Below are 17480 nucleotides of genomic sequence, written 5' to 3'. Positions count from 1 at the left end.
CATGTTCTGAAGCCTGGTGGACACAAACTCAGTAGAAAAGGACTGTAATGTGAGTACTTTAAAGATACTTTTTGTTCTCACTCTGGGCTTTTAAACTCGGTATTCCCAAATTAGTCTTTTATTTTCTATTTCAAGTCTGTGACAATACTTGAAGTACCTGTACTAGGTACCCTGTATCTAAAATGGCGCTGAGAGGTGGCATTACAATCTTTTCACTGTACTCATTCGAGTGCATGTGACAATAAAGGCTATTCCATTCTATTCTATACCATTCTAGAACATGGGGGAAGGTGGTCAGACAGAGGTTGTAGTACACATTGAAACCAGTGATATAGGTAGAATGTAGGATGAGATCTTGCATCAAGAGTGCAGGGAGCTAGACAGTAGACTGAAGAGCAGGATTTCAAATGTTATAATCCATGGATTACTCCTGGTGCCTCATGCTAGCTAGTATAGAAATAGGAGAATAGAGCAGATGAATGTTTTGGCTTAAGAGTTGGTGCAGGAGGCAGAGTTTTAGATTCCTAGAATGCTGGGGCTGTTTCTGGGGAAGGTGGGACCTCCATAAGTAGGATGGTCTGCACCCAAAACAAAATGCAACTAACATCCATGTGGGAGGCTTTGTTAGTGCCAAACTTAGTCAGCAGGAGGAGGGGACACAGAGTGTTAGTAAAGTAGCGACACAACATACTTTAGTGAAGGAAACAAGGCAGAGGCAGTTCAGCCATGTTGAGTCTCAAGGAAGTAAAAGAGGCTGGAAGGCCTCTACTTAAATGTCAAGAGTATGACAGGTAAGACAGATGAGTTAAGGACATACATTGACATGTGGAATTGCAATGTTGTTGCCATCCCAGAGACATGGTTGACATGTCAATTCAACATTTCGTGGTTTAGGATCTTCAGCAAGCCAGGGGAGGGTGTATAAAAGCAGGTGGTGGTGTCAAATTGTTAATTAGGGAGTCAGTTACTAGAGTAAGGAGGGATGATATTCTGAAAGGGTCTTCAAATGAGGCTTTGTGGGTAGAATTTAGGAATTAAAAGGGGGAGTATACACTGCTGGGAGGGTATCATTGACCTCTAGTCAGTGGTCAGCAGAGGAGTAAATATATAGATAATTCACTGAGGTATGTGAAACCAGTAATGGATTACTTTTGTTATGGGATTTCAATGTCCCCTGCATTAATTGGGATAGTCACAGTGTAAAGGGTTCAGAGGGGGCAGATTTCTTGAAATGTATCAGGGAGAGCTTTTTATGGCAACATGTAGAAAGTCAAATAAGGGACGATGCAGTGTTAGACCTAATTCTGAGGAACGAAGCTGAACAGATGCTCAAGGTAACACTGGAGAGTAATTTAGTGATAGCAACCACAACATCACACATTTTAAGTTTGTTATAGAAAAGGAAATTGATGACCAGCAAAAAAATAAAGGGTTTTGGTTTGGGGGAAGGCAGATTTAATTAAAATGAGGCAGGGTCTAGCCTATACCCTAGACTTGAAACAGCTACTTGAGGGTAAATCTACAGCATCCCTGCTTGCTGTGGAAGATGAGGGAGGAAATTACAGAGACTCTGACCCAATTTTCTTATTCCTCTCTGGCCACAGAGGAAGTCAGCTAATGTGGCTCCACTTCACAAGAACGGTGATAGAAGAAGTCCAGGCAATTACAGAGCAGTGAGCAGGAAAGTGGGAATGGTGTAGAAGTGGAATAGCCTTTACTTGGTGCAGATTCGATGGTTCGAAGGGTCTCATCTGAACTGTATGATGGATGACTCAAAGTATTGGAAGGCATTTTTTGACAATACCGTGAAGTGGCATTTACTTAACAATAACCTAGCATTAGTTGGCATTAAAGAACTTTAATAAATATAAGGTCAATGGAAATCCATTGGCTGAAGTCATATCTAGCAGAAAGGGAGATGGACTTGGTTTTTACAGTCCAATCAGCTAAGGTGCAGTGCTGCAGTTTTTTCGGGTAGTATCTGAGACCTAAACATCATCAGCTGCTTCGAGTTCCTGATAATGATCATCGCTAAGGAGTGGGAATCGAATCATGTCCACTGACATTCGATGACATTACCGTCATTGAATTAGCCACCATCAACTTGGTTGGGTGTTACTGTTGATTGAAAACTTAGATTAGGCAGCCATGTAGAAACTGTAGCTTTGAGCAGGTCAGAGATTGGAAATTCTGCTGTGAATATTTCACCTTATGATTTCTCTCAGCCTTTCACCTTTTATACAAGGCATAAGTCTGGAATGTAATGAAATTCCACTTTTCTGGATAGGTGCAGCTGCAACACAAATAAACTCAACACAAACAAATGCTGGTCTTTCCAGAGGCAGCACTTCCTGTGAATGATTAAAAGCCAACAGAGATTCTCAATCCGAATATATCCTGAGAAAATGATGTTGATGTACAGTTTTTATTTTTGGCCTCAATATTTCCTTCAATGAAACTATTTGCACTTTCTTGCACACAATGCTTAGCCTTTTCAAAAGAGAAAAATAAAACCACACTAAATTTACTCAAAACTCTCTAATTCATAGAGTCATAGAATCCCTACCGTGTGGAAACAGGCCATTCGGCCCAACAAGTCCACTCCGCCCCTCCGAAGAGCATCCCACCCAGAACCATTCCCCTACCTCTGGAATTCCCATGGCTAACCTGCCTAACCTAAACATCCTGGGTGCTATGGGCAATTTAGCATGGCCAATCTACCTACCCTGCACCTGCACATCCTTGGACTATGGGAGGAAACCAAAGCACCTGGAGGAAACCCATGCAGACCGGGAGAGAGCGTACAAACTCCACACAGATAGTCACCCAAGGGTGGAATTGAACCTGGGTCCCTGGTGCTGTGAGGCAGCAGTGCTAACCCCTGAAATTGTTTGGCTTTTAAAAAAACTTTACTATTCCATTTCATTCTGAGCCTCCCTTTTTCTGAGATGTGGCCTTTCAAAACCCAATGTGAATTAAAGTCATGTTTTTCTAGCTGAAGCTGTAAGTGAATGAAAGATGCTAGAGAAGGGTTTATTCTTTTGTTCTTGTGAACTGCAGCCTTATCGAGGTTTGAAAACAAACCGAGCCAGTGTTGATGGTCGGTTCTCTGCAAGTTGCCACAGCCAGTTGTGGAGAATATTTGTTCCTTCGAATCAGAAAGATTCAAGGCTGATCAGTAAACATTAACATGAGTTAATGAAGAAAGCTAGGACACTGAGATTTACAGACTAATGGATCCATGTTTCACCCCATTACTTTGTTTTAATCTGCCTGAATAAAGAGGTCAGTTGTTGTTGTTGTTGTTAAAGAGGTCATTTGTTGGCTAAGAAAGCTTCTTTTTTGGTTTCGATTGGTTTTACTGACTGGATAGTATTGAAGAGTAATTGTAACATATGAAGACATAGAACATTACAGCACAGTACAGGCCCTTCGGCCCTTGATGTTGTGCCGACCTGTCATACCGATCTCAAGCCCATCTAACCTACACTATTCCATGTATGTCCATATGCTTATCCAATGACGACTTAAATGTACCTAAAGTTGGCGAATCTACTACCGTTGCAGGCAAAGCGTTCCATTCCCTTATTACTCTCTGAGTAAAGAAACTACCTCTGACATCCATCCTATATCTTTCACCCCCCAATTTAAAGCTATGCCCCCTCGTGCTCGCCGTCACCATCCTAGGAAAAAGGGTCTCCCGATCCACCCTATCTAACCCTCTGATTATTTTATATGTTTCAATTAATTCACCTCTCAACCTTCTTCTCTCTAATGAAAACAGCCTCAAGTCCCTAGCCTTTCCTCGTAAGACCTTCCCTCCATACCAGGCAACATCCTAGTAAATCTCCTCTGCACCCTTTCCAAAGCTTCCACATCTTTCTTATAATGCGGTGACCAGAACTGTACGCAATACTCCAAGTGCGGCTGCACCAGAGTTTTGTACAGCTGCAGCATAACCTCTTGGTTCCGGAACTCGATCCCCCAATTAATAAAAGCTAAAACACTGTTTGCCTTCTTAACAGCCCCGTTAACCTGGGTGGCAACTTTCAAGGATCTGTGTACATGGACACCGAGATCTCTCTGCTCATCTACACTACCAAGAATCTTACCATTAGCCTGGTACTTTGTCTTCCGGTTACTCCTACCAAAGTGCATCACCTCACACTTGTCTGCATTAAACTCCATTTGCCACCTCTCAGCCCAGCTCTGCAGCTTATCTATGGCTCTCTGCAATCTACAGCATCTTTCGTCACTGTCCACAACTCCACCAACCTTAGAGTTGTCTGCAAATTTACTAACCCATCCTTCTACACCCACATCCAGGTCATTTATAAAAATGACAAACAGCAGTGGACCTAACACCGACCCTTGCGGTACACCACTAGTAACTGGTCTCCAGGATGAACATTTCCCATCAACTACCACCCTCTGTCTTCTTTCAGCAAGCCAATTTCTGATCCAAACTGCTATATCTCCCACAATTCCATTCCTCCGTATTTTGTACAATAGCCCACTGTGGGGAACCTTATCGAACGCCTTGCTGAAATCCATATACACCACATCAACCGGTTCACTCTCATCTATCTGTTTGGTCACCTTCTCAAAGAACTCAATAAGGTTTGTGAGGCACGACCTTCCCTTCACAAAACCATGCTGACTATCCCTACTCAATGTATTCTTTTCTAGATGATTATAAATCCTATCCCTTATAACCTTTTCCAACACTTTACCAACAACTGAGGTAAGGCTCACTGGTCTATAATTACCAAGGTTGTCTCTACTCCCCTTCTTGAACAGGGAACCACATTTGCTATCCTCCAGTTGTCTGGCACTATTCCTGTAGACAATGACGAGTTAAAGATCAATGCCAAAGGCTCGGCAGTCTCCTCCCTGGCTTCCCAGAGGATCTGAGGATAAATCCCATCCGGCCCAGGGGACTTATCTATCTTCACACTCTGTAGGATTTCTAATACCTCTTCCTTGTGAACCTCAATCCCACCTAGTCTAGTAGCCTGTATCTCAGTATTCTCCTCGACAACATTGTCGTTTTCTAGAGTGAATACTGTTGAAAAATATTCACTTAGTGTGTCCCCTATCTCCTCTGACTCCACACACAACTTCCCACTACTATCCTTGATTGGCCCTAATCCTACTTTCGTCATTTTTTTATTCCTTAAATACCTATAGAAAGCCTTAGGGTTTACCCTGATCCTATCCGCCAACAACATCTCATGTCTCCTCCTGGCTCTTCTGAGCTTAATCTTTAGGTCTTTCCTGGCTACCTCGTAGGCCTCAAGTACCCTAACTGAGCCTTCACATCTCATCCTAACATAAGCCTTCTTCTTCCTCTTGACCAGAGATTCCACCTCCTTCGTAAACCACAGCTCCCGCGCTCTATAGCTTCCTCCCTGCCTGACAGGTATATACTTATCTAGGACACACAGGAGCTTTTCCTTGAATAAGCTCCACATTTCTAATGTGCCCATCCCCAGCAGTTTCCTTCCCCATCCTATGCTCCCTAAATCTTGCTTAATCTCATTGTAATTTCCTTTCCCCCAGCTATAACTCTTGCCCAGTGTTATACACCTATCCCTTTCCATCACTAAAGTAAACATAACAGAATTGTGATCGCTATCACCAAAGTGCTCACCTACTTCCAAATCTAACACCTGGCCGGGCTCATTCTCCAGTACCAAATCAAATGTGGCTTCACCCCTTGTTGGCCTATCTACATACTGTGTCAGGAAGCCCTCCTGCACACACTGGACAAAAAACTGCCCCATCTATAATACTCGAATTATAGTGTTCCCAGTCAATATTTGGAAAGTTGAAGTCCCCCATGACAACTACCCTGTCTCTCTCACTCCTATCGAGAGTCATCTTTGCTATCCTTTCCTCTACATCTCTGGAACTATTCGGAGACCTATAGAAAACTCCCAAGAGGGCGAACTCTCCTTTCCTGTTTCTAATCTCAGCCCATACTACCTCAGTTGACGAGTCCTCAAACACCCTTTCTGCAACTGTAATACTGTCCTTGACCAACAATGCCACACCTCTCCCTCTTTTACCATCTTCTCTGTTCTTACTGAAACATCTAAATCCCGGAACCTGCAACAACCATTCCTGTCCCTGCACTATCCATGTCTCCGAAATGGCCACAACATCGAAGTCCCAGGTACTAACCCATGCTGCAAGTTCACCCACCTTATTCCGGATGCTCCTGGCATTGAAGTAGACACACTTCAATCCAACTTCTTGCTTGCTGGTGCCATCTTGCGTCCCTGAAAGTTCATTTCGGACCACCCTACTCGCAACTTTTTCTATACTCGAACTACAATTTTGGTGCCCATCGCCCTGCTGAATTAGTTTAAACCCACCCGAACAGCCTTAGCGAATTTGCCCCCCAGGATATCGGTACCCCTCTGGTTCAGGTGAAGACCATCTTGCTTGTAGAGGTCCCGCCTTCCCCAGAAAGAGCCACAATTATCCAAGAATCCAAAACCCTCCCTCCTACACCATCCCTGTACCCACGTGTTTAACTCCTCTCTCCCTATTCCTCGCCTCACTAGCACATGGCACGGGCAACAAACCAGAGACAACAACTCTGTTCGTCCTAGCTCTCAGCTTCCATCCTAGCTCCCTGAATTTCTGCCTTAAATCCCCATCTCTCTTCCTACCTATGTCGTTGGTGACAATGTGGACCATGACTAGGGGCTGCTCCCCCTCCCCCTTAAGGATCCCAAAAACCCGATCAGAGACATCACGCACCCTGGCACCTGGGAGTGCGTTATTGCGTCAGAACATTAAAAAGAAATTTATTTTCTTAAAACAGGCAGTCTGTTCTGAATTCGCATTTTCATACCTTCAAGTTAATATTTTCTTTGGAAGCAGGCAATTGTGTTCCATTTTAAACATGCATGAATGAGCTTACTGCTTGCTGTTTATTTTCTTGCAATTCTATGATTGTATGACGGAATACATTCATCCAGTTTATGTGCACAGATAAGCTATGTATCTAACAAACCTACAAGATCAAAATGGGGAAATTAGAGAGATAGAAAGAAAGGATTGAAAGGAAAGTCTAATTGACTAGCTTCAATCCCTCGCAAAGACTGCATATCATCTAAAAGAAATGAGGAAGACGGAAAAAAGAACTAACCGCTCCATTACTGTTATTTTTTGTTTCATTAATTTTTTTCCTGAAATAACTGAGCATTAAGGGGTTCCAGTGTTGAAGTAAAATTATAATCAATGCAACTGTGTGCTATGATGGATTGGGGAATAACATCAATAATGATCGAAATGGTCATCAATTATGTTCATTTCATCTTCCTTAATTAGAGCTGTATGTACTTTGATTTACCTTGCACAATATAATATTTGATTAAAGTATGTGAATTTATCTGACCTCTGCATGTTGATTCATGCTTTTGCTGCAACCTGTGCATGTTACTGTACAAACATGCAGCATTCTAAAGCATGCAGCCAATAGAAGGGAGCTTTTTCTATTTCCATTGCTAGAATGGATCCGCAGTTTACAGGATCTAGAGGCATGACACAAATCAGCATGTTAAAAAGGTCAAGACAATGCATGTCTCAAATGGCATTCAACCATACCGTTTCTGCTGGGATATGACCGTTGTTGGCACAATATCAGTTAATGTGCTGCTGCTGTGCTAATTTGATTTTTTATATCTATTGGTTCAGAAAAATGATTGTGAAGAGGGAAGCTGTACATCTGTTTCTTGGACGTCAGAATACTGCACCTAGGTTGATGCTGATCTGTGAAGCAAAGCAAATGTTTATGCGGAATTTGTTTACTAATGTGTGTTCTTAATTGGGAAAGAAAAACTAAATGATGAGAGCTCCTGTTGTTCTTTCATTTCGGCCTGATTAAAATAAATCTTTGTCTGATTAAACAGAGCAAAGTTTAGGCTGGCTATGCCTTGCTTGATATCTCAGGTTTAAATTCAAACAAAGCAGATTTCAAAAAACTCGCATTGTGGAAATGTGCTCAGTATGTTTGTCAGGGCACTTTTCCTCTAATTATACCAATGCCAGGACAAATGCTAATCTATAAGGTGATTAAATTGATTCACTGCAAAGTAAATGTCTTTATTGTTCTGTTCATCACATATTCAAAATGTTAACACATGACAAACTGAAATGGAGTTCAGAATTTAGATTGTCAATATTTTTATGAGAGTTGTGTCATGGACTGATGGATGAATATTATTTTGTGATTTTACATCTACAGGAGTACATATTTGTATGGCAATTTTCATTCAGTCTCCATGGTAGGTTTGATTACTGAAAAGCTGTGAAGCTGCTTTCTTGATAATACTATGAGCTTTTGGCTTATTTGTGTAATGGTTGCTGGATTGCAGCCAGCTCCTGTTTTATTTCATTTGCTTGCTTTGCAGGCAATGTTTAGAATGCCTTTGCATCTCTATATTTAGCTCTGTCAGCTGACGTGACCAAAGCTGTGTGCTTCCTGTGCAAAACCTAGTGTATAATTCAAATGAAACAGATTTATCTTGCATCTAGCATAGTATTGGATTAAAGCACAGCAATAAATTGAACACTTTGAATTTTTAAAAAGTCAGCATGTCTGGTTCTGAAAAGATTTTTCATTAATCTTGCTACCTTTCCTTGTGACTAATTTCCAATAACTGTCTAATATTAACAACACCCTTGTTTGGATTTAATGGGGTTGTACATCCCTCTTGCCAACACGTCCGAAATGTCAGTAAGTGATGGTCCACCCAAACGTCAGGTGCCTCACAGCCATTCCTTGGCACAAACAGCATTAGTTCTTTAAGGTTGAGAGTTATGACCCAATCTTGGGACAACATCCCCGCCTTTTGGGCTGGCAACTAATCCGATTTGCATGACAGGTCTGCAGTTCCAGCAGCAGCAGGTGGTGGACACTGCTGGGACAATAGGGAGTTTGACAAGAAAGGTGGTATGGGGCCCAGACTGAAGAGTACGCCCGAAATATTGAAGGGCATGGAGGTTAAGCACAGTGGCGACTGAGTTCGTGAGGCAAATTGGGGAGGGTTAAATGGGAGTATGACTTTGTTGGTGCTGCCTCTAATGGGCACCGAGACCCGAGAAAAGAAGGCTCCCGCACTTGTGTCCCAACAATAGCCCACAGAGTGAAATCACCTGGACTGATTTGTGGCCTAGGTTTTCCCCTAGTGCAGGTAAAATAATGGTGTGTGCCTGAGTCCATATGTGTGTGTTTGTACCCGTGTGTGTCTCTGTGTGTGTCTCTGCGTGTGTGTGTGTGTGTCTGTGTGTGTGTGTGTGTGTGTGTGTGTGTGTGTGTCTGTGTGTGTGTGGGCTGGTGGAAGGGATAATGAGACACTTAAAAGGCTTTTTTAAAAAAGCTGAAAGAACTGAAGATGCTGTAAATCAGAAACAAAAGCAAGAATTGCTGGAAAATTTCAGCGGGTCTGGTAGAATCCCTGAACAGAAATCAGAGTTAACATTTCAGGTCCGGAGACCCTTTTCAGAACTGATGGCAGCTAGGAAAAGTCCGTTTTTATGCAAAAAATAGGGTGAGGGAGGGGTTAAGGAGTAGATGATAGATGGTGATACAGCCTAAAGAGAGAGAACGGTAGGACAGACAAAAGAATGGACAATGATCTGGCTAGGAGGGTGGGTAGCTGTTAATAGAGACTGTTAGTGACTAACAATGGGTTGTGTATCATGAGAGACTATGTGATCAAAGGCCTGGTGGGTCGGGGGAGGGTCATAGGGCATAGGAGATTTCAAGTCCTAAAGTTATTGAACTTGATATTGAGTCCGGAAGGCTGCAGGGTCCTCAAGCTGAAAATGAGGTGTTGTTCTTCCAGGTTACGCTGAGGCTTCGCTGCAGTGAGCCTGAGACAGAGATATTGGCCAGGAAACAGGCTGGTGTGTTGAAGTGACATTAAGTGGCTTTAATTGACTACTTCAGAATCTTAAGAGCCCCTACTCTGGTCAGGCTGCCTGAAGCCTTTCCTGCCCCCTGTTAAATGAAAGATAGGTGAAGAATTGATGGGAGGGTCGTGCATTGTATTTTACTGGCAGCCCCCAATCTTTGCCTTCAAACATATCAGTGGGGAGGCCATTAAATCAGCCCTATATATTTTGTAGTCAGAACTGATGGTAGTTCTGAGGAAGGGTCACCAGACCTGAAATGTTAACTGTTTTCTCCTTTGCAGATGCTAGCAGACCTACTGGGCTTTTCCAGTAACTTTGTTGTTGTTCTTGATTTAAAGCATCTACAGTTCTTTTGGTTTTTACTATGTTTTTTGCACTGGTTATTTATACATGCTTAAACATTCTCTATCCAGAAAAGGCTTAGGGACCGTCAAATATGTACATTTTAGAGTGCATGCTGGAGCTGAAAAAACTTAACCTTTGACAACTGATTACAGCAGATCACTGGTAAGTTTTCCAGCCAGGTCCTGCAGCCAGTTGGGGAAAAACAAAATCACCCCTCCATTCATTCACCTTGAGGGAGATCCCTTGTTTTGAAAATGTGTCATCTTGTCCAAGATTTCCCCATGAGAGGAAACATCTTCTCAACGATCAGCCTGTCAAGCTTGCTCAGAATCTTTTAACTTTCAATGCAATCACCTCTCATTGTTTAAAATTCTGAAGAGTGTCAGTAAAATCCACTTAAATTTTCATCTTAAAATGATGACTATATCATAGGAATCAGACTTATGTACCTCCTCTAATCTTCTTCTAATGCTTCATTCAGCATGAAGACCAAAACTACACCATCCTCCAGATGCATTATCAATGCCCTGTAAAGTTGTGGCAAACAATTTCTACATTATATGCCAATTCCTTTGCAATAAAGGTCAATATTTGTCTTCCTAATGACTTGCTGCACCTGTGTACTAAGTTTTTTGTGACTAATGTAGAAAAACACCCAGATCCCTCTGCATTGCGGCATTCTTGTCTCTTCTCATTTAAATACTGTTTTGCCTTTCTATTCATCCTACCATTTTGATTTTCCAGTTTCCCACATTATGTGCCATCTGTCAAACTTTTTCTACTCATATGAATTGTTTATATCCCTTTTGCAGGTTCCTTCTATCCTCTTCAGATTTTGCTTTACTATTTATCTTTGGATCATGTGCAAATCTACTTTCAATACAATTAGTCCCTTCCTCCAAATCATTAATACAGGTTGTAAAACATTGAAGAAGAGAGCACTGAACTCATTCTCACTTTAGTGTTTTCAATCATTACCTATTATCCTTTCAGTTTCAGATAGAAAAGCATCAAGATCAACTTGACAATCTTCATACAGAAAAAATACTGTTCAGAAATAAGCAGCAGGCTGCGGTCAATGCTGAACGACAGTCTTGGTGAAAACTACAGGTGAGTTAATGAGCTATGTTAAAAACAAGTGCCTTGGATTGATAAGGCAAGTTATAAAAGATTTTGAAAAAAAAGCTAAATTCAGTTTAAAAAAGTCAACAGATGAATATTTTACATGCAGTATGAATGGATAGGTAAAGGAAGTTAAAGAGGTTAATGTTGTGCCATAATCTATCTCACCATAAGTGTAAATAAATGATCTCTTAAGAAAAATTGCAAAACCATAGGGAAACTATGATGACAAAAAGTATTTGATCATGACACTCTTGAATCTAGAATGGGGTGAGGAAGGTTCAAAGGACCATGTCGAACAACAAGCACAATGACTTACATATGTGCTGCAATAAAATATTATAGGAACATAAAACAAAACATGACATCAAACCACACAAGGAGATATTAAGCCAAATGACCAAACATTTGGTCAAAGAAGCAGATTTTAAGGAATGGCCAAAAGGAGAAAAAGGTAGAGGTGTGGAGAGGTATAGAAAGGGAATTGCAGCTGAAAGCAAGGCCACCAGTGGTGGGGATCCTAAAATTGGAGATGTTCAAGAGGCTAGAATTAAAAATACAGATGTCTTGGAGAGTTAGATAATTATGAGCTCTATAATAAATGTCTCTTTACATGAGAGGTCCCTGCTTATAATGATAAATTCCCTAAGATATCATGCAATCATTGACAAATATATAGATAATTTCCCAAATTGATGACATATTTCAATGTACCCTCTAAAATTATTGACACATTCCTGTGAATAAAATAACTAAACTTGCAAAAGATGATATTAACCATCTAGTGCATCAATAGGCACAGACAAACACAGAAATTTGATGACAAGCAAGAAGAAATTTGGAAACTTTAGGGATCCCATCACTTTTCCTTACCGAATCCTTTTATCTCAGAGGTCACAGTCTGACGACTAATACTGTATTACAATGATGTCCAAACTGTGAAACATGGGTCTTTTATTGCCTCCAAGCCCAGGTTATTTGATCTTCAAGGCCCACGTAATCTTAAGATGTTACAGCACAGAAACAGATGATTTGGTCCATCCTGTCTATAATGTGATTTTCACTAGACTAATTAAATTTACTTTCTATTTAGTCTATGTGGCCTAGATTGTTCTTTGCTTAGAAGCAACTAATTCCCTTTTAAAAAGAATCAAATTTCAGCAAGTGTTTGTGGATGGAGAATGTCACATTCTCATCATTCCCAGTAAACAAATTAGTTTTAAACTGTTCGCCAATTTATTTTGTAACTTGTTCATTTATGTAGCTTGCTATGAAGCTTTTTACAAAAAATTCTTTCACCGGGTGCGAGCATTTCTGGCAAGGCCAGTATTAATTCTACAGCCGTAACTGCGCTTGAACTGAATGGCTTACGAGAACATCTCAAAGGTCAGTTAAATGTTGAGCACATTACTGTGGGTTTGTACTGACATATAGACCACACGAGGGAAGAATGGCAATTGTTTTTCTCTAATGAACAAGAATAAAGTAGATGGATTTTTGCAGTGATCAATGATAAATTCACGACCTCTATTACAGAGACTAGAGTTCCAGATTAAGTTGAGTTTGAATTCCACTATGACAGGATTCTAACCCATGTCCCAGGAGCATTCACATGGGTTTGCCGGATTATTAATTCAGTGACTTTACCTCAATGCTACCATCTCTCCAGTGAGAATAATGTATCACTATTTATCCTCTTCGAATATTTTGTTATCTTGAAATGTCTTCAGCCACCCTCAGCTTCCTCTACTCCATGAAAATTGCCTTAATTTTTCAAGTCTCTTTTCAGAACTGTTATCTTTCATACCTGATAACAGCCGAGTAAATCCATGTTGCAGGTTTCTCACTGCTTTTATTGGGGTCTTTTAATTTCAAACCTAAAATGGTGCTTGGTTTTCAAACTGGAGCCAAACAATATGCTCAACATTATCTTTTGCTTTTTTTAAATTTCAAACCTTTAAGCACAAAACCAAGGATTCCATTTGCCTTTTTTATTTTTTGAAGAACTTTTCTCCCACCTTTAATGAAACTACCTTTCTGCACAAACAATTCAATGTAAGTTTAGTGTTAAATCTTTGTTCATATGTGGCAGTTGGATCTGAGGGTTGGAAAGGGCTGTTTTATTGCTGATTAATCGATAATTCAGAACCCTCAGATTTCAGCAACCTGAGACTTTTGCGAATTATTGGGAATTTGGGAAATAACTGTACGTGTGGTTCTTGAAGTTCCACGGTGTATTTATGTGAAACAAAGTCAAAGGGTTTGACAGTTGTTGTATTTGATAATACCTCTCAACTAACAGTGAAAAACTCTTAAATCACAAACAGTTAAACTTTTTTTGCTGTTTATGTCAAAATGAAAAATTAGGAAGAATGAATGTCAAAAAATGAACATGGTCTTTATACTTGTCTAAAGAATTGTTTTCTAACTGGCATTATAGACATAAAAGGGAATAGTGTTAACTGTTCCTTCCTTCTCAGGGCAAATACTCAATTCACTATCTTGCATCATCGCCATAATGACTACTATAATTCAAGGAAGAGTTCCACAACCATTTTCTCAGGTCAACTAAAGTTTGGCAATGAATATCCTTGTCAGCAGTGTCTCTGCCTTAGGAACAAGAAATTTTTCAAAAAGAAATGACAGAACTGTGAGAATTACCTTAGCTACACTTCCCACACCCTTTTTTTGGCAGGAATTCAGTTCTAACAGTTTTTCCATCTTTGTTCTGATGTTCCACCTTCCACTCTGACATGACATTGTTTTTCCTTAACTGAGGATTACCCTCATAGTGGTTGACAGGGCCTTCAGCTGTCTCTAACCCATGTCTTGCAAATCTGCCCTCATTCCCCCCTCTCCTTCCTAGAAGAACAATGGTGTTCCCCTTGCCCTCACTTCTCACCCCACTCATCTCTTCATCCAAAGGATCATTCTCTGCCTTTCTGGTACCTCCCCTAGGATGCCGCCACCAAACACATATTCCACTCCACTCCCTTGTCAGCAGACCATAAGGGCATTTCCTCTGTGACACCCATGTCCACTCCTTCAGTACTCCTAATAGTTCCTCAATCCCCCATGGCACCTTCCACACAATTACCGAATGTGTAACACTTGCCTATTCTTCTTTTCCCTCCTCATTGTCCAAGGCACCAAACATACCGTTCATGTGAAGCATCATTTTATTTGTACTTTGTTGAATCTAGGCTATTGCAGTCACTACTTACAATGTGTTCTCCTTTATATTGGCATATCTAAGTGCTGTCTGGGAGACTGCTTTGCAGAACACCTCCTCTGTTCATTGGAATGACCCCAAACTTCCAGTTGCTTGCCATGTCAATAAACCATTTTGATTGCATGCTCACATTTTTGGCCTGGGCCTGCTGCAATGTTCCAAAAAAGTTCGGTGGAATCTCAAGGAATAACATTTCATTTTCCACTTCGACACTTTACACGTCTCAATTCAATAACGTCAGAAACTGACCGCATTATGTCTATGCTCCATTTTTCTTACATTCTCTCTCCACTTCCTTTGTCCAGCTTTGTCTTGTTTATGACCTCTCCACTTTGTTCTTCATAGAGAGAACTCATTCTCTCCTTTTCGCACCCTAATTTATACCCATCTTACATTTCTTTTTCTTTTTCACCACCACGAACAATCTTTTGCGCTGGGTCTCTGTGCTGTTTTGGCCTCTTGCTCCTCATTTACCTTTGTCAAAAGTATATTTAAAAAAATACTTTCCAACAGCTTTCAGCTCTGAAGAAGAGTCATACCAGCCTCTGAATATTAATTCTACTTCTCTCTCCAAAGACTTTGTTAGACTTGCTGAGTTTGTCTAGCCTTCTGTGTTTGTTTCACATTTCCAGCATTCACAGTATTTTGCTTTTACATAAAGCATAATAACCATCTTGGGTCTTAATGTTTCTTTGAAATAATTAGAGCAGAGGTGTAAGCGTACGCACAGAGGTTAAATCCATTGAACCCGCATGTTATTCATAAGCACATATATGAGCATGAATGACTTGAATGGAAGCTTTTCACTAAAATAGCTATTCATTTTTCCACGAAAGGGAGTGGTTTGCTGTAAGTAGTCTCACAAAACAGATTTGCTGTATCTCCTCTGAATCTGTTCCTGTATGAATATATACAAAAGCACAATACAGCGGATGCTGGGAATCTGAAAAAAAAGAAACAAAACATCTGGGAAAACTCAGCAGGTCTGACACTACCTGTGGAGAAAGAAGCAGAGTTAACTTTTTGAGTCCAATATGACTCATTTTCAGACTGAAAGATGCTGAAAAATTGTGTTTTTTATGATATTCTAAGATGGGAGAAGAAGCAAGATGAATGGATGGTGAGGGGGCCCAGAGCTAAAGACAACAGGAGTGCTAATGGTATTGAAGCAGTTTTGAAGAAAGGTCATGGTGGACTCAAAATGTTAATTGATTCTGATCCATCTTGGCACTCTGTGTCATTAAATATTACTCCTAAAAACATTAAAAGCGAACTCAAAGCTGAAAGAAATTGAACTAAATGGATCCAGTAAGCTTGCATTCAAATGACATAGAAGTAGATTGGATTCAGCTTTATTAGCAGACCGCTTTAATTTTTTTTGGTGTTGTGTGTCTCTCTTTAGCTGAACACAAGAGCATTCCAGATTTAAGCACAACAGGCATGAGCATCGTACTATCTCCAGTGTGCAGCCAAGAGCTGGATGCCGTAGCATCAGATGCATCTCCTATGATCACAAATATGACCCCTCTTGAAGAGGCAGAGGATGAGGGAAGGATGAAGGAACTTGACACTATGCTGCGCTATGAGAAACCGCCACCACTACACACTGGAGCAGACTGGAAAGTTGTCCTTCACTTGCCGGAAATAGAAACATGGCTTCGTATGACGTCAGAGCGGGTTCGAGATCTCACCTACTCTGTACAGCAGGACACAGAGAATAGACATGTAGACGTTCACCTGGTACAACTAAAGGTAAGAATAAGGGAAGGACATTTTATTCACAAACATGAATTTTGATTTGAAGTAATACATTAAGTGAAATTCTATTGGTATTGTATCAATAAATGTAAATCCAGAAACAACATTAAAATAGTTGGAACAAAAACAGACATTGCTGGAAAAGCTCAGCAGGTCTGGCAGCATCTGTCAAGAAATAAATCAGTGTTAAAGTTTCTGGTCTGGTGACCCTTCCTCAGAGTTTCTTTTGGATTTTATTAAAATAATTGGAATGAGTACATTTTAGATGAATATAATTTCTCTAATGGAATACAGTTTAATACAATTGAGATGACATATCTGTGGTCTTGGACAACTGAAAGAAGATGGACAGATAGTGGGAACTGCCGATGCTGGAGAATTTGAGATAACAAGGTATAGAGCTGGATGAACACAGCAGGCCAAGCAACATCAGAGGAACAGGAAAGCTGACGTTTTGGGTCTGGACCCTTCATTTTCTGAAGGGTCAGCTTTCCTGCTCCTCAGATGCTGCTTGGTCAGCTCTACACCTTGTTATCTGTGAAAGAAGATGGACTTGTTCACTTGGTGAATCACTAGTGTTGTTGCTCTGATTTTCGAATGCAGCATTTGATATGCACTTTTATATTGTATTATTATAATAGCCAAAGAACTGTAATGAGTAGTGATTTGAATTATATGTATTTTAAATTCTATTATTTTAATTTAAGTGCAGCAAGCATCATCGAAAAATACAATATAAAAGAAGGTCATTTGCACTTTGCAACAGGGCATGTCCTTTGTTTTTTTCTGCCGAAATGCAAGAACAATTCTGAAGAGATATTCTAAAAGTTCAAAGTAGCTGGGGAGAAATTCCCTCCGTACCCAAACTTTGCTGAAATTGTTAAAAATATAGGGCAGACGTGTAATTCCATCACATCCAGAATGTAGGAAATGGTTCTTTGATCTGAGTTTTTGGACCAGTTGGGCAGTTGGAACAATTCTTTGTTCCAAGACTAAGCCTGGGCAAGCAAGTCTTTCAAAATGTTTTTCAATAACAATGAACTTGAAAGTTTGAATGAGTTTATGTGCTTTTCCCACACAGTTACATCAA

At 40.5% G+C, this 17480-nt stretch overlaps 1 protein-coding gene across 3 annotated transcripts in view; it reads left to right on the top strand.

The window, feature by feature from the left end:
* The window catches only part of akap6 (A kinase (PRKA) anchor protein 6), a 359686-nt gene that overhangs the window by 23494 nt on the left and 318712 nt on the right, over nucleotides 1-17480 (top strand). For all 3 annotated transcript variants that reach the window (XM_048538018.2, XM_048538019.2, XM_048538020.2), the window contains exons 2-3: nucleotides 11272-11388; nucleotides 16035-16384. In XM_048538018.2, coding sequence (XP_048393975.2) covers nucleotides 16073-16384 — 312 coding nt within the window. In that variant the 5' untranslated portion in view covers nucleotides 11272-11388; nucleotides 16035-16072. The remainder of the gene's footprint in view (nucleotides 1-11271; nucleotides 11389-16034; nucleotides 16385-17480) is intronic.

The sequence above is a fragment of the Stegostoma tigrinum genome, chromosome 10 (genome assembly GCF_030684315.1).
Source record: "Stegostoma tigrinum isolate sSteTig4 chromosome 10, sSteTig4.hap1, whole genome shotgun sequence".
Classification (NCBI taxonomy): Eukaryota; Metazoa; Chordata; class Chondrichthyes; order Orectolobiformes; family Stegostomatidae; genus Stegostoma; species Stegostoma tigrinum.
Note: the sequence above shows the minus strand (reverse complement) of the source record. Positions and strands in the feature narration are given on the sequence as shown.